This window comes from Eucyclogobius newberryi, unplaced genomic scaffold (assembly GCF_026437365.1).
Source record: "Eucyclogobius newberryi isolate DKJ021-1_F unplaced genomic scaffold, fEucNew1.0.hap1 SCAF_21, whole genome shotgun sequence".
Lineage (NCBI taxonomy): Eukaryota > Metazoa > Chordata > Actinopteri > Gobiiformes > Gobiidae > Eucyclogobius > Eucyclogobius newberryi.
This window is the reverse complement of record NW_027315846.1, coordinates 27,984,124-28,010,968: the sequence shown is the minus strand read 5'-3', so window position 1 is coordinate 28,010,968 and position 26,845 is coordinate 27,984,124. Positions and strand designations below refer to the sequence as shown.

The 26,845-nt window shown below is 45.9% G+C and overlaps 1 protein-coding gene across 1 annotated transcript in view; it reads left to right on the top strand.

Annotated features, from left to right (window-relative positions):
* The first annotated feature begins 7,948 nt into the window (after positions 1–7,948).
* Positions 7,949–26,845, top strand: part of e2f2 (E2F transcription factor 2) — a 39,088-nt gene continuing 20,191 nt past the window's right edge. Inside the window, exons 1-3 of the mRNA XM_072457306.1 lie at positions 7,949–8,236; positions 23,519–23,615; positions 26,364–26,583. Of these exons, the coding sequence (XP_072313407.1) occupies positions 7,949–8,236; positions 23,519–23,615; positions 26,364–26,583 (605 nt within the window). The remainder of the gene's footprint in view (positions 8,237–23,518; positions 23,616–26,363; positions 26,584–26,845) is intronic.

Genomic DNA, 26,845 nt, shown 5'->3' with positions numbered 1-26,845 from the left:
TGTACTCCAGCCCAATCCCGGTGGGACAGGATGTAGCGGATCCGGAGAGGCCGGACCCCCGCCATGACCACCTCGAGAGGCTGTGGCTTCCCCCCACCCAACCCTGCGACGGGGGCTGAGGCCCTACACCCTCCAAGGTCAGTTGAGTTCAGGCGCGAACGGGACTCAGTGAACCAGTCAGAAGAACCACTGGAGGAATCGGACTACCGATTTGGCCTTGACCTAGGCGCCAAAATGAATTTGGCTTTCGCTGACGCCGATGTAGAGGATGGAGGATGCGGTGAGGCGGAGCCCCCAGCATGCTACCCGGCGTGTGCGTCCTGATCCTACGCCTGAGTCAACCCAGGTTCCTGTGCCGACTCCCAGAGTCCGCCCGCGGTCTGGGCTCCTGCCTTCGCCCCCTCCTGAGTCATCGTGGTGGCCAGGTCAGACCGGGCCGACCCCGCAGCCGCCGGCCGCGTCGGGTTACCAGTACCCTCAGCACGCTGCGGAGTAAGTAAGTAAGTAAGTAAGTAAATTTTATTTATATAGCACCTTTCACAGACAGAGGTCACAAAGTGATTCACAAAACACAGAATAAAACAAAAAAAACGTACAGTGAACAATACATATACAACAATATACAGTCAAATCAGTCCCTAAAACAAGTGCATTTAAAAGGCTTGACTAAATAAAAAGGTTTTAAGCTGACCCTTAAAAGCAGTAACTGAGTCCAGTGACCGTAGGGGGAGCGGAAGATCATTCCAGAGTTTGGGGGCAACAGCCTGGAAGGATCTGTCTCCTCTGGTCCGAAAACGGGTGCGAGGCACCAGCAACAGTTTCTGGTCCAGGGACCTTAGTGAGCGAGAGGGAGCGTACGGTTTAATCAGATCGCTGATGTACGATGGGACCTGACCATTTAAAGCTCTAAAAGTTAAAACAAGAATTTTAAACTGTATCCGGTACGAGACCGGCAGCCAGTGAAGGGCTTTAAGAATGGGTGAAATGTGGGCCCTTCTATTTGTGCGGGTTAAGATCCTCGCTGCAGAGTTCTGGACCAGCTGCAGACGAGAGAGTTCCTTCTTGTTAAGACAGGAAAACAAACTGTTACAATAGTCTAAACGTGAAGACACAAAGATTATAACTTCCAGGTCATTTTGAGACACCATTTTCCTGAGCTTAGAGATTTTCCTCAACTGAAAGAAACAGTTCCTCGTCAACAGCTGGAGTGGAGCTCTAAAGACATGTCTTTGTCAAAGACAACACCCAAGTTTCTAAGACTTGGTTTAGCAGTCTGGCCTAAAACACCCAAGTACTGGTTTATCCTTGGAATGACATCATCAGGGGCAATAATCAGAGTTTCTGTTTTGTCAGCATTTAGCTGCAGAGTTTTTACTCAGCCATTGTTTTATTTGCACTAAACAACTGACTAATGAGTTCAGCTTCTGGATCTCAGAAGGTTTAAAAGAGCAATATAGCTGAATATCGTCAGCGAACAGGTGATAGGACACATCACTAAACTCTTTAATGATCGTTCCCAGGGGAATTATATAAAGCAGAAATAGGACGGGACCCAAAACGGAGCCCTGAGGAACTCGACACAACAGATCAGCTGAGTCAGACATTATTTGGTTTGCAGCAACACTAAAGCTCCGACCGGATAAATATGAGGAAAACCAATGAAGAACTGACCCTGATCGTCCAATCAGGTCCCTCAGTCTGTTTAACAGGATATGATGGTCAACGGTGTCAAAGGCTGCAGACAGATCCAGCAGAACTAGAACAGCGCATTTCCCAGAATCAGCCATCATAATGTCACTGGACACTTTTAGCAATGCGGTTTCCGTAGAATGGTGTTTGCGGAAACCAGATTGAAAAGAGTCGTGAATGTTTAACTGATCAAGGAAATCTGACAATAGTTCAGAGCCCACCTTCTCTAGGATTTTGGACATGAACGGGAGCTTTGAAATAGGTCTAAAACTTTTGGGGTCTGTCAGGTCCAAGTTTGTTTTTTTCAGTAAAGGCTCAACTATGGCATGTTTAAATGGACCAGGAAACACACCAGTAGAAAGAGAGAGATTTACCATTTTGGTAACCCAGGGGCCAATAACATCAAACACTTTGAGGAAGAGCCTACAGGGAAGGGCATCTGATGTACAAGAGGAGGGTTTCATCTTGGTCACCAGAGCTGAGATGTCTTCTAGAGTGACAGGCTTAAAAGAAGACCAGTTTTGGGAAACAGGCTCCACAGAAACAGCTTTATCACACAAAAGGAGTGGGATTTGGTCTTTGATCATCTTGATCATGATCGATAAAGAACCTGAGGAGTTCATTGCTGTCAGCTTTGCAGGAAACAGGAATCACTGCAGCTGAAGGACAAACAATAGAATTTATAGTGTCAAACAACACTTTGGGGTTTTTCTTGTTGGATGTTATTAGCTGGCAGAAGTAATCAGATCTGGAACTTTCCATCATTTCATTGTAAGATGACACAAGATCTCTGAGGTGTGACTTATGACCTTAAGACTAGAGGTTTTCCACAGACGCTCAGTTTTCCGACATAGTCTCTTTAGATTTAGGATATCTTCATTTATCCAAGGACAAGCTTTTTCTGTGATGACAAAGTGGATTTTACAGGTGCCACCTGATCTAAAATGGATACACAGTGGCTGTTAAAGGAATTAATTAAACTGTCCACATCAAGACAATTCATAAACAAATGAGGATAAAACATAGCAGAAAATTGGACGGCTGTATTTACAGTGATAATGCGCCTCTGAGACCTGATGTTTGAGGGCACAGGCTCAGGACAAAAGTTCAATTCAAATAAAACACAGCTATGATCACTCACATGGACATCCTCCACACAGAGGTGACAACACTCAGGCCAAGTGAAAACACCAGGTCTAGAGTGTGTCCCTTTTGGTGAGTGGGACCAGAGACATGCTGCTCAAAGTTAAATGTTTCAGTCAAGGTTAAAAGATCCTTTGCAGGGCATGATGAGCCATCGACCCAAATGTTAAAATCCCCAAGAATTAAAACATTTTCCAGTTTTATAATAGAAGATAAAAAGTCACTAAAGTCCTTTAAAAAGACAGCAGCAGGACCAGGGGGCCGGTAGACTAAAACAGTAAAAAGGACTTGAAGAACCAACCTTAATCATCTGTGATTCAAAGGAAGTGAAAGTGTGTGAGTCGATGACTTCACACATGTGACGGTCCTGGGACACAACTGCCAGACCTCCTCCACGTCGACCGGGGCGAGGCATCGCAGAAACGGAGCAGCCAGGTGGGCGGAGTTCATTTAGATGAATAAACTCACCCTCTCTCTGCCATGTCTCCGTAAGACACATGAAATCAAGGTTTTGTCTTGTAAAAAGTTCATTCAAGGAAAACGCTTTGTTGGCAATTGAACGGGCATTCAACAAGCCGAGCCGGACCGTGGATGACGTCACGACCATCGGTTCAGCTGAGCGCAGCGGGACCTGTCGAAGGCATGCGTTACGGTCACGTGATTCCCATCTGTTTCGCCGGTAAGCCGACGAAAACAAGGAAGCGGACGGTGGACCCCATCGCTCATAATTCCAGCGGCGCGCAGGCTCCAGGAAAACAGCCGCCACATCCCGCGGAGGCTCCAGGACCGGTGCGGCCGCGATGGCCCGTGCAGGCAGCGGGAAAACAGCCGCGATGACACAGACAGGCTCCGGGAAAACAGCCGCAATGACCTGTGCAGGCAGCGGGAAAACAGCCGCAATGATCCGGGCAGGCTCCGGGAAAGCAGCCGCGATGGCTCGTGCAGGCAGCGGGAAAGCAGCCGCGATGGCCCGTGCAGGCAGCGGGAAAGCAGCCGCGATGACACGGGCAGGCGGCGAAGACGGCGACGGTGAACAGCCGCAAACATCGAGGAGCGGGACCAGGCGCAAGCACCGAGCACGTGTCCCAATGTCCAGGCTCGTGTGCTCCGAACACAAGGCTCGCCTGCGCTTGACTTGCACACCAGACCTTGTGCCTCGTCTCCTCTGCTTCCTCCTCTTCCCCGGGCCTCGGGACAGCAGCAAAACGTCAGGTGAGTTGGGTGGACAAACAAGGCGTGGCGGAAAGGCTTGTTTGTACCTGTCCCAAGTGTCGAAAAGCGACTCCATCGTCGCTTTGATGCGGAAAAGTGCGCCACGGTCATAAACCCGCACAGCAGACACACAACAGACTAGTGTCTGGGCTGATAAAACTGCATAAGTTGTAACGATCGTCACAAATAAGCGGCATAACAGGAGTCGAGCAGTAGCGTGGCCGAACACAGGTGCCATCTTGGATCTGAACGAGCAGTACAATACCAAGCGAGGAGAGAGCAAGAAGTGAGCAAGGAGTGAGCACGGAGCAAGGAGAGAGCGCGATGCAAAGAGTGAGTGTGGTGCGAGGAGAGAGAACGGAGCGGAATGAGCGAGGAGTGAGCACGGAGCGGAGTGAGCGAGGAGTGAGCACGGGGCGAGGAGAGAAAACGAAGCGAAGAGAGAGCACGTAGCAAGGAGTGAGCACGGAGTGGGCACAGAGTGAGCACGGAGCGAGGAGCGAGCACGGGGCGGAGTGAGCGAGGAGCAAGCGTGGAGTGAGGAGCGAGCGCGATGCGAAGAATGAGCGAGCGAGGAGAGAGAACGGCGCGAGGGCGGAGAAAAGGAGAGAGCGAGGAGAGAGCATGGGGCGAGGAGTGAGTTTGTTCGAGGAGAGGGCGAGGAGTGAGCATGGGGCGAGGAGTGAGTTTGTTCGAGGAGAGGGCGAGGAGTGAGCATGGGGCGAGGAGTGAGTTTGTTTGAGGAGAGAGCGAGGAGTGAGCAGGGAGCGAGGAGTGAGCACGGAGCGAGGAGTGAGCATGGAGCGAGGAGAGAGCACAATGTGAAGAGTGAGCGCGGTGCAAGGGAGTGAGCACGGAGAGAGGAGGGAGCACTGAGTGAGCGCGGAGCGAGGAGTGAGCACGGAGCGGAGTGAGCACGGAGCAAGGAGAGAAAATGGAGCGAGGAGTCAGCGGGGAGCAAGGGAACGAGGAGTGAGCGTGGAGTGAGCGTGGATCGATGAGTGAGAACGGAGCGAGGAGAGAGCAAGGAGCGAGGAGTGAGAAGAAAGCGAGGAGTGAGCACGGAGCAAGGAGAGAGCACGGAGCGAGGAGAGAGCAAGGAGTGAGCGAGGAGTGAGCACAACGCAAAGAGTGAGCACGGAGCGAGAAGAGAGAACGTGAAGTGAGGAGAGAGCACGGAGCGAGGAGAAAGCGTGGAGCGAAGAGAGAGCGAGGAGAGAAAATGGAGCAAGGAGTGAGCGGGGAGCGAGCAAGGAGTGAGCGCGGAGCGAAGAGTGAGCGTGGAGTGATGAGTGAGAACGGAGAGAGCAAGGAGAGAGCGAGGTGGGGCTATTTAAAATTTTGAATTTCGTAAATGGTCACATTTTTATATAGCGCTTTTCCACCGTCAAGGCACTCAAAGCGCTTTACATCAAGGAACCAGTCACCCATTCACACACACATTCACACGCCAGATGTACCCAGACACTGGGGGCAAGTTGGGTTAAGTGTCTTGCCCAGGGACACAACGGCTGTATTCACATGAGGAAGCAAAGATCACATCGCCAACCTGCGGGCCAGTGGATCTGATCGCTCAGAAGTCGATCAGAAGACGAGCACTCTACCACTGAGCTACTGCCGCCCTTCGTAGATGAGATTTCCTGCATTCTGGTGCATTTTAGGCACTTCTCAACCTATTTGTCATCCCAGGGGGAGATAACGAGTAGTAAAGCGGGAGATTCCCCCCCAGAGCGACCGCGGTAAAGTGGCCCGCACAAGAAAATCTGTTGCGCGATGTGGCTGTTAATTACGGCAATCGTAAAAAGCACGGCAGTGGTGTTTGGTAAAACCACACAGAACTACTAATTTACCACAACAGTGTGTCATCCCAAACAAAAAATTGAATCAGCCATGCAATAGCATAGCGCTCCGTTAAAACTAGTGTGCTCATATTAAAACTAGCTAACTAGCTCGCTAGCCGGCATCACTTTGTTTAATCGGCTGTCACTCCGCTATTAACGGAAAATATCTTTCAAACTCAGTGATTGTATTCACAACTAATGTGTTCTTCGTTCTACCAAATATAAAGAAACGGTATGTAGTATTGCACCCGTGAGCCAAGCGGGAGTAGAGTTTTGTTCGGTTATCCTTCAATCTACTCTATGTAAACAATGACATCATGAATCCACATGGCTGAGCACAATACTAGAACTTCCTATAAATATCACAATTTCATCACCATAAAAAAATGATAGCCTGATGTTGTGAGTGAACCTCTGGGTGATCCTGCCATGAAGACAGAGTCCAACTATCACACGCACAATCTCGGGAAAAGGTTCTGGTGAATGTTTTCCCCTTTTCTCTCGTCTGTTGGGTTATGTTCACTTCTGGCTTGTCAGGTCCGACTTGTTTTACAATGAGCTTTTCCTCAAAAGTTCTTCTTCAAAGTGAAGCAGATGTAAGGATTTGACTGAATCTGCGGCAAATTCATCCGACGTCGCCATTTTACACACTTCGCTGCTTGAAAGAAAACATCTGTAAACAAGCAGCTGCAGCGATGCATCTTGGTACTTTGGGGCGCTAATCTTCAGCGCTCCAAACCCATAAAATTCCTCGACGGTGATTGGCGGATGTGTATTCTTTTTTGCCTAGCTGCAGGGGAGCCATTGGCTCAAATACAGCACGATGGGGCTGATCGAACAGGAGCCCCGGCACAAGCCTATTGGCTCCTACACCAAACATGATAAACATTCACGTTTTAAACGTGGAACTTGAAAGTTAATGTAAATAAAATTCTGGAGAGTTCTAAACTCATAAAGCAAAATCGTCAATAGCATCTAATTAACACAGGTTATTTTTTCAAAATGAAAGATTATTTAAAAAATAAAATAAAAACAGGCAGTCAGGTCAGGTGGGGTGGCGCCCCATCGCCCCCTATGGGCAAGCCGCCACTGCAGCCGGGACTTCCTCATAACGGCCATTTTAAAAGGGGCACGCGATATATAAAAAACAACACGACTGCATCCTTTTCTACGACATAATGAGCTACGAATACTTAGATTCTTTAGACGATAACGGCAAACTAAGGTACACAACAAAGCTATCATTTCTTGGTCGGTCAACAGAACAATGACCTAACAGAACACAGGTTTTTTGGCATTATTGCCTCATGTGTGCTGGATTTCGTATGTAGTAGACGTGCTGTTGTGCCCCTTTCAAAATGGCGGACTCGGTTGTCACTGCACAAGTTCCCGGATGTGCGAACGCACGGCATCCATTTCCTCCTCCTCCTTTCCCCAGCAAGATCCATGTGTCAAAGCGTCCTGTCCCTTTAAGAACAACTGTTTCCATGAGCCAATCATGAGCCACGTCCCGCTGCGGGCCAATCACGAGCCACGTACCGCTGCGGGCCAATCAGAAGCCTTATGCAGCCGCGGGAGATCTGAATTTCGCGGGACGGAGTTTTCGCGGTAAAACAGATGTCTTGTGCGCGCGCGTGTGTGTGTGCGCGCGCGAGGATTGAGAACCAGAAGAGCAGCAGGAGCCGGGACAGAGAGGACTGAAGTGCCGCCGACACGGAGCTTCAACACGGAGCTTCACACGGAGCTTCACACGGAGCTTCAACACGGAGCTACAGGATTATACATGTTCTGAGTGACCGGTCGAACAAAAGGAGTGTAAAGGGAACCAGCTCCTATTGCAGAACTTACTCGGAACGTACTTGTTTTATATATATATATATATATATATATATATATATATATATATATATATATATATATATATATATATATATATATATATATATATATATATATATATATATATATATATATATATATATATATATATGTATGTATGTGTATAGAATATATATAATTAAGTGCACGTCTCGTTGCTTTCCTCACGAGCACACGAGCCAGACATGAAGCGTCTTCCCAGAGGCGTCTCTCCCGGTCCTCTTCGCCCGTCACCCGCGTCTCTCCCGGGCTCACATTACAAGAGCCTGAAGATCCAGGCTGGAGCTCTGCAGGCGGACGTGGCTCTGGGCAGTCCTCCTCCTCCGCCGCAGCTGCACACGGTCCCGGCCGGTTACTTCACACAGATCTGCCACAACACCACCGCGGCGGGACAAAGGACCCACCACAGCCTGTACTCGACCCCGCACGGCCCCGACGCCAAGCCCGTGCGCTTGTCCACCGGCAGACTCCCGGTAAGTCCGCGACACAACCGTTCATACACTTGACTTCATCTCTAAATGTGTTCTACAAAGTGCGTCTGCAGAAGTGACGTGAAACACTTTATGAAAGTGTGTGCTTTCATAAATATGAGGAATACGTCCTACAAATAGACCTTTAAATATATAGAACTTTACAAAGATGAACTGAGAGGTGTAAATGCTGCATGTCCAGGGGCCCCTGGGTCTGTGGAACAAAGCCTTAAACAAGCTGATGAGACGTGCATGTCATGAGAGGGTCTGTTATCATAACACACACTTCACACTGTAACTAACACACTGTAACTAACACACTGTAACTAACACACTGTAACTAACACACTGTAACTGTAACACACTGTAACTAACACACTGTGACTAACACACTGTAACTAACACACTGTAACTGTAACACACTGTAACTAACACACTGTAACACACTGTAACTAACACACTGTGACTAACACACTGTAACTGTAACACACTGTAACTAACACACTGTAACTAACACACTGTAACTAACACACTGTAACTGTAACACACTGTGACTAACACACTGTAATTAACACACTGTAACTAACACACTGTGACTAACACACTGTAACTAACACACTGTAACTGTAACACACTGTAACTAACACACTGTAACGAACACACTGTAACTAACACACTGTAACTGTAACACACTGTAACTAACACACTGTAACTGTAACACACTGTAACTAACACACTGTGACTAACACACTGTAACTAACACACTGTAACTGTAACACACTGTAACTAACACACTGTAACTGTAACACACTGTAACTAACACACTGTGACTAACACACTGTAACTAACACACTGTAACTGTAACACACTGTAACTAACACACTGTAACTGTAACACACTGTGACTAACACACTGTGACTAACACACTGTAACTAACACACTGTAACTAACACACTGTAACTAACACACTGTAACTGTAACACACTGTAACTAACACACTGTGACTAACACACTGTAACTAACACACTGTAACTAACACACTGACTAACACACTGTGACTAACACACTGTAAGAAACACACTGTAACTAACACACTGTAACTGTAACGCACTGTAACTGTAATACACTGTAACTGTAACACACTGTAACTAACACACTGTGACTGACACACTGTAACTAACACACTGTAACTAACACACTGTAACTAACACACTGTAACACACTGTAACTAACACACTGTGACTAACACACTGTAACTGTAACACACTGTAACTAACACACTGTAACTAACACACTGTAACTAACACACTGTAACACACTGTAACTGTAACACACTGTAACTAACACACTGTAACTAACACACTGTAACACACTGTAACACACACACTGTGACTAATGGCCCATTCAAACCGCAAACGCCTATTCGCGCGTTATGGCGAAGTTGGACGCAAGTACGCATGAAGAAAAACGCAAATACGCCGCGTTCTCGACGCAGCGGAGCAGAGACGAAATATAGTAAGCAGACGCGCGTTTGCCGCGTGCGCATGCGCAGTGGAGGTGTTGTCAGTCTGGCTTCTTTAATGGCGGATCAAAGTTGAGAAAGTGCCTTTTGCGTATTTGCTCTTCAAAGCCCAAACACGGAGACGCTCGGCGGCGTGTCTGGATCCACCAGTGATCCCAGTTGAGTCAATACCATCATTTGCTTCAAGACTGGATAAACATCGCTCTCAGCTGTAGTTTCGTTTGTCCGGGTCCTGTTTGATGACTTGTTTTCCTGCATTGGTGCGCGGACATGTACCAGGACAACAACTACAGACGCCTGTCCATCTGTCCATCAGGTCAGTACACAAATATTCTTGTCTGAGCGCAATAATAAAGTGTATGTGGTGTGCGTGTGTTGTGCGTGTGCTGTGTATCTGCTGTGTGTGTGCTGTGTGTGTGCTGTGCATGTGCTGTGTATCTGCTGTGCGTGTGCTGTGCGTGTGCTGTGCGTGTGCTGTGTATGTGCTGTGTGCTGTGTGTGTGCTCTGTATGTGCTGTGTATCTGCTTGTGGTTGTGTATAAAACCAATGAAAAGTACATAGATAGTAAAAATTAAACATAGTTTTCATAGCATTAATATGTTGTTTCTACAGGACAATCACCAGCAGCTTCAGGTCCACAACAGAGGACTGGACGTCCACAACACAGAGGACTGGACGTCCACAACAGAGGACTGGACGTCCACAACACAGAAGTGTTTTTGATAAAGGGATTTTCATATTTATAGCAAAGACCACATGCTCACTCAAGATTGAGCCCAAATGTCATGTTGTTTACACAGAATGAGATAAAGTTAAATGAATAAAACAGTGAGAAGCTTCTCTTAAGTTCTGTTCTCTTTACTTCTGCACCTACTTGTGCGTTGTAACACTGAAATTTCCCCTCTGTGTGGACTAATAAAGGATTATCTCATCTTGTCCTTGTTTGTTTTTGTTTATGATCTTGAATTGTGGTAAATTAAATAAGTACATCTTTAAATAGCCACTGAATTTCACACAGACTCCCCAGTATTATATATATGAACAAGATGCATGTAACAGGACACACATTTATAATATAAAATAATTTATTTTGTGGAAAAATAGAACAGTAAATAACATAGATATATATATAGATATATTATATATATAATATATATATAATATATATATATAAAATATATAATAAAAAACGCAGGAGGTGCTCGACGCGCGTTTACATAGACTTTGAATGTAAACTGGACGCTTTTGCCGCACCGGTCTGAACGGGCCATAACACACTGTGACTAACACACTGTAACTGTAACACACTGTGACTAACACTGTAACTGTAACACACTGTAACTAACACACTGTAACTAACACACTGTAACTAACACACTGTAACACACTGTAACTAACACACTGTAACTGTAACACACTGTAACTAACACACTGTAACTAACACACTGTGACTAACACACTGTAACTGTAACACACTGTGACTAACACTGTAACTGTAACACACTGTAACTAACACACTGTAACTAACACACTGTAACTAACACACTGTAACACACTGTAACTAACACACTGTAACTGTAACACACTGTAACTGTAACACACTGTAACTAACACACTGTAACTGTAACACACTGTAACTGTAACACACTGTAACTAACACACAGTAACTAACACACAGTAACCAACACACTGTAACCAACACACTGTAACCAACACACTGTAACCAACACACTGTAACTAACACACTGTAACTGTAACACACTGTAACTGTAACACACTTTGACTGACACACTGTAACTGTAACACACTGTAACTAACACACTGTGACTAACACACTGTAACTGTAACACACTGTAACTAACACACTGTAACTAACACACTGTAACTAACACACTGTAACACACTGTAACTAACACACTGTGACTAACACACTGTAACTAACACACTGTAACTAACACACTGTAACTGTAACACACTGTAACTAACACACAGTAACTAACACACAGTAACTAACACACTTTAACTAACACACTGTAACCAACACACTATAACTAACACACAGTAACTAACACACTGTAACTAACACACTGTAACTAACACACACTGTAACTGTAACACACTGTAACTAACACTGTAACTAACACACTGTAACTAACACACTGTAACTAACACACTGTATCTAACACACTGTAACTGTAACACACTGTAACTGTAACACACTGTAACTAACACACTGTATCTAACACACTGTATCTAACACACTGTAACTAACACACTGTAACTGTAACACACTGTAACTGTAACACACTGTAACTAACACACTGTAACTAACACACTGTAACTAACACACTGTAACTAACACACTGTATCTAACACACTGTATCTAACACACTGTATCTAACACACTGTAACTGTAACACACTGTAACTGTAACACACTGTAACTAACACACTGTAACTAACACACTGTAACTGTAACATACTGTAACTGTAACACACTGTAACTAACACACTGTAACTAACACACTGTATCTAACACACTGTATCTAACACACTGTAACTGTAAAGCTACGTACAGACCGCCGCGGGAATACGTAAGTACGTACGTCACTGGAGCGTCAGCTCTGATAGGTTGCTGCGGTGGCTGCTACGCTTCAGCTGCAGGAGACCTCAACATAGCTGAACACGTCGCGTAAGCCGCTTTCGTCGCATCGGCCGCCTCATACGCGCGCTCAAAGCGTCGAGAGCATAAAAAAACGCACCAATCGCGCAGCAAAAACGAAGAAATCGCGCCGCGGATGACGCACTACGTGCTCGACGCGCGTTTACCATAGACTTTGAATGTAAACTGGACGCTTCGGCCGCTGCGGTGTGGAACGGCCATAACACACTGTAACTGTAACCAATGTAACTGTAACACATTGTAACTGTAACACACTGTAACACATTTGTAACTGTAACACTAACCAGTGTTATGCCTGAACATGTTCATTGAACGAAAATTCATAAACGCGTTCATAATTTTGATGAACGTGAACTGAACGTCCTGTATTACTGCTGAAGAACGATAATGTAAACGCGTTCTTTCTGGTGTCTGTGAACGGCACGTTCATTCTTTTTAATTTCGTTCAATAAAGTGTCAGATTTCTAGAGACTTCCAGGTGAAAAACACACCGTTATGTTCAACCTGAGCCTGTGTCAAACGTGAGAGCTCCAGAGTTGTAGCGGCCGATAGTGTCGCACCGCACTGCACATGTGCATCAAAACACAAAGCAGCATGGACGCGACAGCAACAAAGCAACAAGGAGTCGCCCTACCACCAGTTACAAGTCGCCGCCCTACGAATTGTGAAACGTCTCCTTCACACAGCGAGGGTGGATCAGTCACTGAAGCTGCTCTCCAGAGTGGACAGAGTGTCCTGCAGGGGGCGACACTCATGGTCCAGCATAGATGGGAGTTTAGCCAGGACCCTTCTGTCCCCCACCTCTGTCCAGAGCACAGCCCAGGACGGAGCTGGACCTCTTAATGACTTTGTCCAAATCTGAGTCTCATTTCCTTGTGGCGTGGACTGTCGATTAGTCCTGCCACGTATCAATCATAGAACACACCTACTGCTCACCTGCAGAGCCTCACCTGCAGAGCCTCGTTCACCTGCAGAGCCTCGTTCACCTGCAGAGCCTCGTTCACCTGCAGAGCCTCGTGTGGCTCGTCCCCAGGAGAGCAGCACGTTTCCCGGGACAAAATGAAGACGGAGAAAGACAGTTTGAGCTCAGAAGAGACGGAAATCTACAGGAGACGAGGGATGATGGGATCTATCGCACTGATAAACAAACGCACTGTGTGTTGTATCAGTCCACAAGGGGAGTGGCATGTGCACGGGGAGTGGCATGCGCACTTCCACCTGAGTTCTCAAATCGCCTTTAAGTATTTTACCCTCAATAGCTCGCATTATAATAAACCACAGTTTTGTGTACTGTTATTACAAAGAAAACTTCAGAATACGTAGCTCAATGCCATTCCACACAATTCCATATAAGTTTGATTTGATTCCAAACGATAGGAAATCATGTTTATTTTTCCATAATCAAAGCAATAACCCTAAGCTATAAAAACTGTTTATAGCTTCTAATACTTATTTTTTCTGCTCCATCCGCATTGTGAATGGACCCAGTTCAAAGGCTCCGCCCCCTGTGTTTAGGACGCTTTCAACTTTGTAAACACTTGAGTCTGTTTAATAGCGTAACCTAGAGAGTTACTCAAACTCCATCTTGTTAGGCTCCTGCTGATTTGTTTGTTACCAGTGTTAAATGGGCCAATCACATGTCATTTAGGGCCAGCAGGCAGGACTGGAACCAATCACAGAGCAGCATTGTGGTTTGGGAGGAAGTCAGAACAAACATGGCAAGAGCGACGCCCGTACTTCAGCCTGTTTCAGGAGGAAAACGTGCACTCGATGAGAACGAGGACGGTGTTTTTCTGAATACTGGATTCAACACTGTGTCAGACCTGGTCCCACATGCACTGTGGACCTGGTCCACAGTGCATGTGGGACTCCTCAGGGCTGCGCTTTGTCACCTGTTCTGTTCATTGTTTTTATGGACAGAATTTCTAGGTGCAGTCAGGGGTCAGAGGGTGCGGTCAGTGGTCAGAGGGTGCGGTCAGGAGTCAGAGGGTGCGGTCAGGGGTCAGAGGGTGTGGTCAGGGGTCAGAGGGTGCGGTCAGAGGGTGCGGTCAGGAGTTAGAAGACAGAGATGAGATCCACAATATCAAGAGTGTACAGTGTTAACACTCCTGCTCCAGCGTGAAATACAGTCCACACTGTCTGCCACTCAGTCCAGAGAGCACCAGCTGATGTGTCAGACAAATGTCCTCTGAACATGTTCAGTAAGTGCATTTCACAGTTTCCCCTTTCTGCTCTCGCTCTGGCTGATGAGAGAAGCTTGATGTGACACCTGCTGCTGTCCCTCCGCTTCTGCAGCAGATTTGAGAGCGGACAGTCGGCTGAAAGGGTCATAGTTCACAGGGGCCTCTAAAGCACAAGTTAACCCTGGAGCCTGGTTCTGTAGCAGCTAATAGAGCCATAGAGAGGATTAAACAGGGGACAGAGAGGAGCTGCCAGCTGGCCCCTGCTGAGCTGGTACAGAACCTGTGCTATTTATCACAGTCAAGTAGCAGTGTAGGACTTAAGGTTGAGAAACAAGTTACAGGAAGTAGCAGAGTTCTAAAAAGTAGATATAGGGCTGCCCCAAATAAATTGTCTGTTTGCTGTAACCCGACCCAACATTTTTCAAGTGGGTCGGTCGGTAGGTAAATTCTTATTTTTTTTACTTTGAAGGCAAAAAAAAGATCCAAATCGTCGCCATTTTTTGACTCTCAGGGACCGCCATGGGTCAGGCTTCAACAGTCCAGGGGTCAGGCTTCAACAGTCCAGGGGTCAGGCTTCAACAGTCCAGGGGTCGGGCTTCAACAGTCCAGGGGTCGGGCTTCAACAGTCCAGATTTTAAGATATTTCATTACCTTTTGTACGCCGTTATGCTTTATTTTGGTAGCGAAGGCGAGCGGGGGGAACATGCGGGGGACACGGGCGCCACCATGTTTGTTGTGATGACGCTGCTGGGCGTGTTTCCGTCCCAGAATGCAATGCGCAAGTCAAATTTAAATGAAGCCACACAATGACGCAGAACGACATGAGCAGTGGTCAGGACAGTGGCGCTGACAGATCCAAATCAACATGTAAAACAAAATCTAGTTTCCCTCCTGCATGATCTGTTTAATACAGAAGTACACGAAGGGGCGAAAACGATAATGCATGTGTTGCATAATGCGTTATTTGTCCCTTGGGATGAAAGATAGGTTTACCAGCGCTATAAAATTATTCTACACAGCGCTTTAGGAAAGACCGGTCGGTGAGTCGGCGAAATTTTTGAAAAATAAAAGAATTTGGCGTTTTTTGAACAATATGCTGATTTTTTATTTTTTTTTCAAGCGGCTAGTTTCATGGTTGGTGAGTCGGTGAGATATTTTTTTTTAAAGTCGGTCGGGTCACGGTAAACTGACATATTTTTTTGGGAAGCCTAATGTCTTTCAAAGATCTTCTGGTACCAGAGTCAGGACTAAACATGGACCGGCCTCCTGCTGGTGCCAGAGTCAGGACTAAACATGGACCGGCCTCCTGCTGGTGCCAGAGTCAGGACTAAACATGGACCGGCCTCCTGCTGGTGCCAGAGTCAGGACTAAACATGGACCGGCCTCCTGCTGGTGCCAGAGTCAGGACTAAACATGGACCGGCCTCCTGCTGGTGCCAGAATCAGGACTAAACATGGACCGGCCTCCTGCTGGTGCCCAGAGTCAGGACTAAACATGGACCAGCCTCCTGCTGGTGCCCAGAGTCAGGACTAAACATGGACCGGCCTCCTGCTGGTGCCAGAGTCAGAACTAAACATGGACCGGCCTCGTACTGGTGCCAGAGTCAGGACTAAACATGAACCGGCCTCCTGCTGGTGCCAGAGTCAGGACTAAACATGGACCAGCCTCCTGCTGGTGCCAGAGTCAGGACTAAACATGGACCGGCCTCCTGCTGGTGCCAGAATCAGGACTAAACATGGACCGGCCTCCTGCTGGTGCCCAGAGTCAGGACTAAACATGGACCGGCCTCCTGCTGGTGCCAAAGTCAGGACTAAACATGGACCAGCCTCCTGCTGGTGTCCAGAGTCAGGACTAAACATGGACCGGCCTCCTGCTGGTGCCAGAGTCAGGACTAAACATGGACCGGCCTCCTGCTGGTACCAGAATCAGGACTAAACATGGACCGGCCTCCTGCTGGTGCCCAGAGTCAGGACTAAACATGGACCGGCCTCCTGCTGGTGCCAGAATCAGGACTAAACATGGACCGGCCTCCTGCTGGTGCCCAGAGTCAGGACTAAACATGGACCGGCCTCCTGCTGGTGCCAAAGTCAGGACTAAACATGGACCAGCCTCCTGCTGGTGTCCAGAGTCAGGACTAAACATGGACCGGCCTCCTGCTGGTGCCAGAGTCAGGACTAAACATGGACCGGCCTCCTGCTGGTACCAGAATCAGGACTAAACATGGACCGGCCTCCTGCTGGTGCCCAGAGTCAGGACTAAACATGGACCGGCCTCCTGCTGGTGCCAAAGTCAGGACTAAACATGGACCAGCCTCCTGCTGGTGTCCAGAGTCAGGACTAAACATGGACCGGCCTCCTGCTGGTGCCAAAGTCAGGACTAAACATGGACCGGCCTCCTGCTGGTGCCAAAGTCAGGACTAAACATGTGCATGAATTGTGCTCTACAAATAAACTTGCTTTGCATTAAAGTCAAGTCAAAATCAAAATACAATGCGCCTATGGGAGACGCCCCGAAGTCAACTTTGTCGTAGAGCTACGAAATTCGGGACACGCATTCCTCTCGTGAGGACAAAAAAAAATATCATTGTGGCCACGCCCCCAGACTTACCCTATGCCCGCCATCTTCCTTTGAAAATGAAAACAAGCTGAGTTAGCCATTTTGTTCACGTCAAACTTTGCCGAACTCCTCCAGGGCGTTTTGCCCACCATCTTCAAAATCGGCGTACGTCCTCTGAACAAGTGGGGCATCTAAAGCTATCCAAATTTTTTGTATACCTTTTACGGTCTGTGTGCGGCGCAGCCGCAAAGTTGGACCACTTATTTTGGGATATTGCTAATCTAAAAATTGCTCCCATTTGATCAAAACGAGTCCGATTAGGACCAAATTTGAATCAGTTGTTAAACTTTCTAGTTTGGACCAGTTTATGATGACAAAATTGAAATGGGCGCGATAGCGCCCCCTACAGAGTGACCTTTAAATTAACATTGAAGTTCAAAAATTAGTTTTACCAAAATGTTCTAAACTTTACCCAAAATTCTATTTTGCCGTCCCGATCAAAAAAGCCTATCAGACAAATGCCTTAATTTTTACGGCGTAGTCGTAGCGATGACAGAAACCTCCCATGTTATCCCTATGGGAAAACCGCAAAATCTCTCAAATATCCACATTTTTATGTTTCACACTTTAACGAACTCCTACTAGTGCGTTTTGCCCACCGACCTCAAAATCGGTGTACGTCCTCTAGACAAGTGGGGCATCTAAAGATATCCAAATTTTAAGGATAGCTTTTACGGTCTCTGTGCGACGGAGCCGCAAACGTTTCCCAGAATTCTGACTATTTGGCCTTCAGAGTGGCCTATAAACAATAGAGTTTTTCCAAATGACATGATATTTTGAACAAAATTCTAATTTGCCATCCTGATCATAAAAGTATGAGAGCCAAAGTCATATTTTGTACGGCGTAATCGTAGCGATGACAGAAACATCCCATGTTATCCTTATGGGAAAATCGTAGAATCGCTCAAATCACCACATTTTTATGCTTCACACTTTAACGAATTCCTCCTAGGGCGATAGCTCGATCAAGTTCATATTTGGAGAATATCATCTACACAAGCGGGGCATCAAAACTTATCCATATTTTGATTCTAAGTGCTAAGGTCTCTGTGTGGCGGACCCGCAAATATATGTCACAAATGGGAAAACGCCAAATCTTTGAAATGTTCACATTTGCGCTTCACACTTTAACAAACTCCTCCGTGGGCAATAGCCCGATCAAGCTTTACTTTGGGAAATATCATCTACACAAGTGGGGCATCAAAATTTATCCATATTTATATTCTAAGTGCTACGGTCTCTGTGCGGCGGCGCAGCAAATTTGACTGACACTTGTGTTCATTTGCACTGGATTGACCATGTCCAATGTGTCGCCGTCTGTCAAGTTCTTTTTTAATTCAACACACAATAAGGGCGCCATCTTTATCAAGTCGAAAGCGCAGAGTCGGAAGGCCGGCGGCCCGCGAGGGCTGTTGGATACCGCTTGCGGCTTTAATTAGGCCCGAGCCCCAGCAGGGCGGAGGGCCTATTGCTCCTGCCGAAGGCAGCGTTGCAACTGTCTGACCAAACATGCGGGCGCAGCCCGCATGTTTGGTACCCCGTCGCCCCTGGCAAGTACAGTGAACTAGCCCATGCCGAAGGCATGGATCATGCATACTTACTCCTGCTATGACAGAAATAGTCAACGCCCATTCACTCATTGTTGACAACAGCAGAGTCCATGCCGCAGGCATGGGCCATGCTTGTATCTGCTCAAATCAATGGAAGTCTATGGGGAGTGGGCGGGGCATCCCGACGGAATAGGGAGTGACGAGCGCGTAAGCGCTCGTAATGATGATTCCACCCGATGGCGGCATGGGGAAGGCTTAGAGCTTTCAAACGATGTATAATTTGTTGTTATAGTGGAAACGACTATATTGTTTTTGCTAAAAATATTATTATTAGGCCCGAGCGCCACAAGCTGGCGAGAGGCCTATTAGTCTCGTAAGGCCGTGCGAAGCACGGCTGCGAAAGTGCGCACGTAGTGCGCACGAAATCGAGCGCGAAGCGCTCGCCCACTTCCAAACACTCACTAACACACTCCTTCACTCATGCACGCCCCGTGCATACTAATTAGTTGTAGGAAAATGGAACATTACCGTTGTAAACGGGCGAAGCCCGTGCAAAAGTTCGCACTAAACGAGCACTTTACATTAGGATGACGTTCGCGATCGTCATCCCCATATAAAGCACTCATTTGCGCTAAGTAGCTCACGAATACGTTCCCCATCTCTTGCATGTTCCGTGCATATGAGCATGTAATGCAAAAATTGAACATTATTACTGTATAGAGGGCCAAAAACACAAAGTGGGCGGAGCCCACTCAAAATTATCGAAAGTACCCGTCAGTGACCAGGGACCCACACCATGAGGTAGGAAAGCGCGAGCGCTTTCCGAAAATGTATAGTTTATGATATTTGAAAAATGGGAAACATTGTTTTCGCATCGGAATATTCTTCTTCTCGGGACCAACCCCCCTATTTTTCACCCAGTGAACATTGACGAAAAGTCACAAAAATTTACACACCTCTAAAAATCGTGCCTCCTTACATTCTGGCTATCTCCCTTTTCTAAAATTAAAAAAACTGGCGTGTCAGCGCCCTCAAATGTACCAAAAATGTATTAAGATAGAAAATGACCCAAAAAAAATCTTATCGTAGAATCATGAAATTTGGCGCAGAGGTAGATGGTGACAAGAGAAGTCAAAAATATTATTACGGCAACGCCGTCCGCCCAACCAAATGTCGGCCATATTGGTTCAAAAATGGCTAATTATGACTTGGGAGTTTTTCCAAACGTCTTACTTTTACAAACTCCTCCCAGGGCAATGGCCCTAAAAAGCTGAAATTTGGTGAAAATGCTACTGAGGAGTGGGACATCAAAAGTTATCCAAATGACATTGACCCTGTCACGGTCTCTGTGCGGCGAAGCCGCAAACTGTAGCTAGAATTTCAGAAATCTCCCAAATTTAACATTTCTGCCGTTTGCGCAGATAAAGTCTGAATTGCGTCAAATTAGAATCAGTTGTTAAACTCTTTGCGCTAAACGTACTTGAAGTGAAATACATTAATTTGGCACCACAGCGCCCCCTACAGATTTTATATGGAGGTTAAATGTTTAGTTTTGCGAAATTTTATGAAATTTGACACACAACTCAATTTTGGCCCCATCAAAAAAGTCAATGAGACCCATGTCATAATTGTTATGGCGTTGCCGTAGCGATGACCAAAACCTCCCATGTTATTCCAATGGGGAAATCGCCAGAACATGTTTACGCTTTAGACTTTCACAAACTCCTCCCGGGGCGTTAGCCCTATTAACCTGAAATTTGGTGAGACTCATCTTCAGGGGTGAACCGTCAAAAGTTATTCACATTTTTATTCAAAGAGTGACGGTGTCTGTGCGGCAAAGCCGCACATTTTGCCAAGAATTCAAAATAAAATTGCTTTTTGATGGTAAAACAAAGGGGAGAAGATGTGACAGCGTCACAGATTCAGCAGTAGGCGTAATAAAAGGACAATTGGGGCGCGTTAGCGCCCCCTCCTCTTGCAGCGTGGCGGCGGCGTGGCAAGGGCCGATCATTGCCGCTTGCGGCTATATTTCTTCTTCTTCTTCTTCTTCTTCTTCTTCTCGGGACCAACCCCCCTATTTTTCACCCAGTGAACATTGACGAAAAGTCACAAAAATTTACACACCTCTAAAAATCGTGCCTCACATTCTGGCTATCTCCCTTTTCTAAAATTTCAAAAATTGGCGTGTCAGCGCCCTCAAATGTACCAAAAATGCATTAAGATAGAAAATTACCCAAAAAAAATCTTATCGTAGAATCATGACATTTGGCGCAGAGGTAGATGGTGACAAGAGAAGTAAAAAATATTATTACGGCAACGCCGTCCGCCCAACCAAATGTCTGCCATATTGCTTCAAAAATGGCTAAACATGACTTCGGAGTTTTTCCAAACGTCGTACTTTTACGAACTCCTCCCAGGGCGTTGGCCCTAAAAAGCTGAAATTTGGTGAAAATGCTACTGAGGAGTGGGACATCAAAAGTTATCCAAATTACATTGATACCTGTCACGGTCTCCGTGCGGCGAAGCCGCAAACTGTAGCAAGAATTTCAGAAATCTCCCAAATTTTACATTTCTGCCGTTTGCGCAGATAAAGTCCGAATTGCGTCAAATTAGAATCAGTTGTTAAACTCTTTGCGCTAAACCTACTTGAAGTGAAATAAATTAATTTGGAGCCACAGCGCCCCCTACAGATTTTATATGGAGGTTAAATGTTTAGTTTTGCGAAATTATATGAAATTTGACACACAACTCAATTTTGGCATCCCCATCAAAAAAGTCAATGAGACCCATGTCATAATTGTTATGGCGTTGCCGTAACGATGACCGAAACCTTCCATGTTATTCCAATGGGGAAATCGCCAGAACATGTTTACACTTTAGACTTTCACAAACTCCTCCCCCTCAGGGTGTTAGCCCTATTAACCTGAAATTTGTTGAGACTCATCTTCAGGGGTGGACCATCAAAAGTTATCCACATTTTTATTCATAGAGTCATGGTCTCAGTGCGGCTTTGCCGCACATTTTGCCAAGAATTCAAAATAAAATTGATTTTTGATGGTAATACAAAGGGGAGAAGATGTGACAGCGTCACAGATTCAGCAGTAGATGTAATAAAAGGACAATTGGGCGCGTTAGCGCCCCCTCCTCTTGCGGCGTGGCGGCGGCTTGGCGAGGGCCGATCATTGCCGCTTGCGGCTATATTTTTGTTTGTTTTAGTGTAATATAAGAAGTATTCAGGTCTGCTTAGTGTTCCTCTATATGACATCTTAAGTGTCATTTAGCCTCTGTAGCCTCTATGATGTGATGAACCCATGAACTTATCCAAAGCAATTTATTGATCATTTTGGTTTCAGAAACTGGTGCCGAGCTCGATGTCCAAATTTGTCCAATTTTTTTAAAAAAAAAAAGGAAAAAACCCTTGAACACTATGTCCCACCTCTGTCTGAAGCGCTGCAGTAAAAGTGCTTGAAGTGCTTGAAGTGCACTGAAGTGTCGTCATGTGAGTCTTCTGTGTGAGAGGGGGAGGGGGAGGAGCCTGGAGTTGGAGGCTGAGTGAGAGGAGGTTGGCTCCGTGTGCACCAGGATGAGCCGGCTTTGCTCTCCAGGATCAGGGGCATGTTTACGGCCCACCTCCCCCTTCACACAGACCTGACTGAGCCACAGGTTTATGTCATTGTCATGTATGAGCCATGGAAAGCAGGGGACGTGCTTCACTCTGTGCTGGGGCTCTGTGTCGGGGCCACAGGGGGAGGAGTCCAGTATTTCTGTTGGGGAAATATCTTTTTGACCCACTTTTCAACGCCCGTCCCAGCTCCACATTTGAGGGTTCAACACTTTCAAAATTCCTGCTTCTACATTTCTTTAGATACATCAACAATAAGGGCTTGAGTGTTATTTCTGTGTTATTAAAAATCTGTCTTTTTAGACTACATTTAAGACAAATGAAGCCTGCGTAAATTCAGCCTGGAAGACCTAACTCCATCCATCTACATCAAGGCCACCATGGAAGGACCCCTCTCCCCAGCTCCATCATCGCACTCAAGCGGGCGCCCGCCTGTCCGTCTGTGAGAGTCAGATCCCTCACTTCACCATGGACTCTTCCAGGTTTCTGCGCTTATCCCAAAGAGGTTATGCAGTTTTTCCCGGCCAAAGAAGTAGGGTGAAAGGACAGGGGGCGCCTGTACCATGGCCCCCGCACCCGCTCCTCATCCCCAATCAACGCTCTAAAGTGACTCCTCCCCGCTCCCAATCAGCGCACAGGCGGTCGCATTTAAGCCCTCAGGCAGATGGCTCGGCCGCTCAAAACGTACTGCGACCCACCACCTCCCCAGCTCCTCCTCTACATTCCCCTCATCCTCTACCTTCTCTTCACATCTACCACCACCAGTCTCCAGGCTCCGGGGGAGACATCTAATACAAATAGATCATGGAGTGCCCATGATTGCAACGTCTTCCGCCGGGGTCTGAGCGCCAAATAACTCGCGAATAAAGCTTGCTAAACAGTCCATTCTCGTGGTCTCTTTGTCTCTCCAGGGTGAATTGTATTTGTTATTGTCTTAGAACCTGCTTCATCATATTTCTCTCTCTCTTTAGTGGAGTTATGAAGAGCATGGATGGCTCATGTGATCTCTGCACATTTAAACAGTTACAAATGGTGGAGAATGATCAAAATTGTGGTGTTTTATAAAAATAAATGTAATAGTACTAAGCTGAACATGTGTGTGATTGCAGGCGAAGAGGAAGCTGGACCTGGAGGACCCCTCGTACCTGCTGGAGTTCCGCACCCCCAAAGGCAAAGGCATCGCAGGCCGGATCCCGAGCCCCCGAAGTGAGCACTGCTTTTCTCAGGAAAACCACTCCACTTTCCAAGAGATAAAACACACCTCTCACTTCACTGGAATATACTTTACATCCCTCATATTTAAGGTTCACTTACATTTTGATATTAGGGCTGAAAAGGCGATTCATTACAATAATAAGGAATCGGAATCAGAAAAAGGTTAAAAAGGTCAGTCGACGTTTAGGTGCAACTTACAGCTATAATGGCTAAATATATGAAATATGGCATGCCTAAAATTAAAAATGTCTTGGTCTGAATATACCAGCATATACAATTTACAGTTGGTCAGAATACTGCAACAGATGAGCAGTGCAATTCTGGTTAGTTTGAATAATTGTTACAGTAGCAGGAGTTTAAGAAGTGTTCATGGGTCCAACAGCAGAGGGAAGGAAACTGTTTTTGTGGAGGGAGGTTCTGGTCCTGATGGACTGTAGCCTCCTGCCTTGAGGGGAGTGGTCTCCTGCCTGAGGGAAGTGGCTCAAATAGTCTATATCCAGGGTGAGAAGAGTCAGCTGGGATCTGACCTGCTTGTGAAATAGTGAAATAATCATCATGTGATTGTCATGATTTACTAATTGGTTTTACACAGCGTTTATGACACCCAAAGCACTTCACACATATTAGAGACATATTATATATATATATAATATATAATATACATTAGAGACAGAAATATTCATTCACTCTACATTTGGTGGTAGTAAGTTTCTACTTTAGCCACAGCTGCCCTGGGGCAGAGTGAATGAAGTAAGGCTGGCAACCTGCACCATTGGCCCTTCCAAGCACCAATCACAGACACCTATTACGCAGTGTGGGGGAAGTGTCTTGCCCAAAGACACAATGTCCCACTGTGGCTCCTGCCCTGCCATCCAAGTGCCGTACTTTTCAGACTTTTGCTGCTTCTCTTTTCCCACGCTTTGAACCCTGCGCTCATTATAACGGTGTGTCAAATTTATGGACTTTTCTGGCAAACGGCCACAAGGGGGCACTCTAGCAGGAAGCGCAAGTGTTTTACACGCTGTAGAAGAAGACGTCAGTGGACGCTCTGTCCAAGAGACACATCATGTTTTCTATAGTTTAAGCTTCAAAACGCTGTGTTTTATTACAACAAGTCTCATTCAAGGAGAAATGAGTCTAATGAGGAAGTGACAACTGTTATTTGTCTACTTCTAGGTTCATCTTTTGACTTCATTCAAATGTTCAAGGGGGCGCTGTAGAGCCTTTGTAAAATATAGCTTTATATACTGTATATCTTTGCATTCAGCTCATCATTTTGCACAAAATCTATATTTGTGCCAGAAATAGAACATGCCAGAGATACTCAAGTTTGAACACTTAAAAAAATGCCAATTTTGTTAACGAGATTTTCTCACCCACATTTGAAAATGCATAAAAAATGTAAATAATTACCTCTAATAGCACATGGGTGTAGTTCATTTTGACAGAAAAGGCGGAAAAAAATAAAGTATGAGGTAACATGTCGGTGTAATCCATCATTCGTACAGGAGCGTTCCTGATTTTTTTCTACTAAAGTATGAGGTGTAAAAAACTTTGTTCCGTCCACAATGGCCCTGTGGGGTTTAGGGCAGGGTCATAATATACATTTTTACTCGTCCTGACAAGTTTCATAAGTCATCAATGAAAAAGGCCCGTCATTGCCGTAATGTATTTTGAAATTTGAGGTTGAGCTAGTTTGTCATTTTGAGTTGTTACAAAAAATTCAAATTTTTCATAGACCTGGAATTTTGGGATGAAAAAAAATGAGCTTTCATTAACGTTCAGTGGGTCAAAATTGAGGTGGTTTGTGGGAGAAAAATAATAACTGAAACTTTTTTTGACCATTATTTTTCCCCTATAAGAACTCAAGCTAGAATCAAGTGACTTTGTCTCATTGTGCCAATTGAATCAGTTTTCTACGACAAATATATTATTTGAAAAAAATAAAATTTGGAGAGCCATTTTATCAGCTTGGCAATACATATGCATAGCATTGTTTTCAGCTTGGAAACCTTCACAAACACTTTAAAAAATCACCTTGACAACACCCAAAGGTGTATCGGATTCAAATGTTATTGCTCATGGGTTTTGTGTCTTGTGGCCAAATTCGAAGTGTTTCGATGAAAACTGTAGGAGATGCCAAAGTACGACAAGGTGCACTTCTGTCAGCGCCGTGTTTGATCCAATATGGCCGGCTTCATATCTTTACTGCGACTGCGACTTTCTATTGGCGTCGGGCTCCCATTGGCCCCATGTGAAATCAATTTTTGAGGTGGCGCTACTGAGCCGTCTTTCACAGGGTCCTCACTCAAAATTAGAGCTCACTAAGTTCTAATTTCTGATACAACTCAGACAGATTTGTCCTTGTTCACCACTCAATTTCTGCAATTTCCCAGCCCCAGGATACAAGCCCCTCGCTGGCTCGGGCCTAAAAATAATAATACATTCATAGGATTTATAGCACCTTCCATCACACCCAAAGTGCTTTACTGTGTTTTATTCATTCACGACACACTCAGCTGTGGCAAGGCACGCTTGTAGCCAGAGATGCAAGGCTGCCAATCTGCCATTGTGGGTGAAGTGTCTTGCCTTGTCGGCAGTTTACACACTGTGGCTCCTGGTATTCCCAGCTGTCTCCTGTCCAAGTACTAACCAGACCTTACGAGATCACACCATACTGAACATTGTCGAGGAGGTTCAGGTGATTACTTATTCCATTGCATGTGCCTTTGTCTTCAGCTCCAAAGTCTCCAGGTGAGAGGACGCGATACGACACATCCCTGGGGCTCCTGACCAAAAAGTTTGTCAATCTGATTGCCGAGAGTCCCAATGGAGTTTTGGACCTGAACTGGGCCACGGAAGTCCTGGAGGTCCAAAAGAGACGCATCTACGACATCACTAACGTCCTGGAGGGAGTGCAGCTCATCTGTAAGAAGTCCAAGAACAACATCCAGTGGCTGTGAGTGTATGCTGCTTCTGCTCAGGGGTGTGGCCTCGTCATTACTTTTGGACTTAGTTAATTCTGGCATTAGTTTTTCTAGATAATTAAGGTGGTCAAAATCAAAACCCAGATACTAATCAATATAAACACTTTAATTTTGTATTGAACAAGAACGAGAAGAAGTCTCACTTGACCAAGAGAACGTTGGTGCTGTGTTTTTAGACCTGAAGAAGCAATATGTAATGGTCTACAACACAGTAGAGACTTTTAGAATGTCACC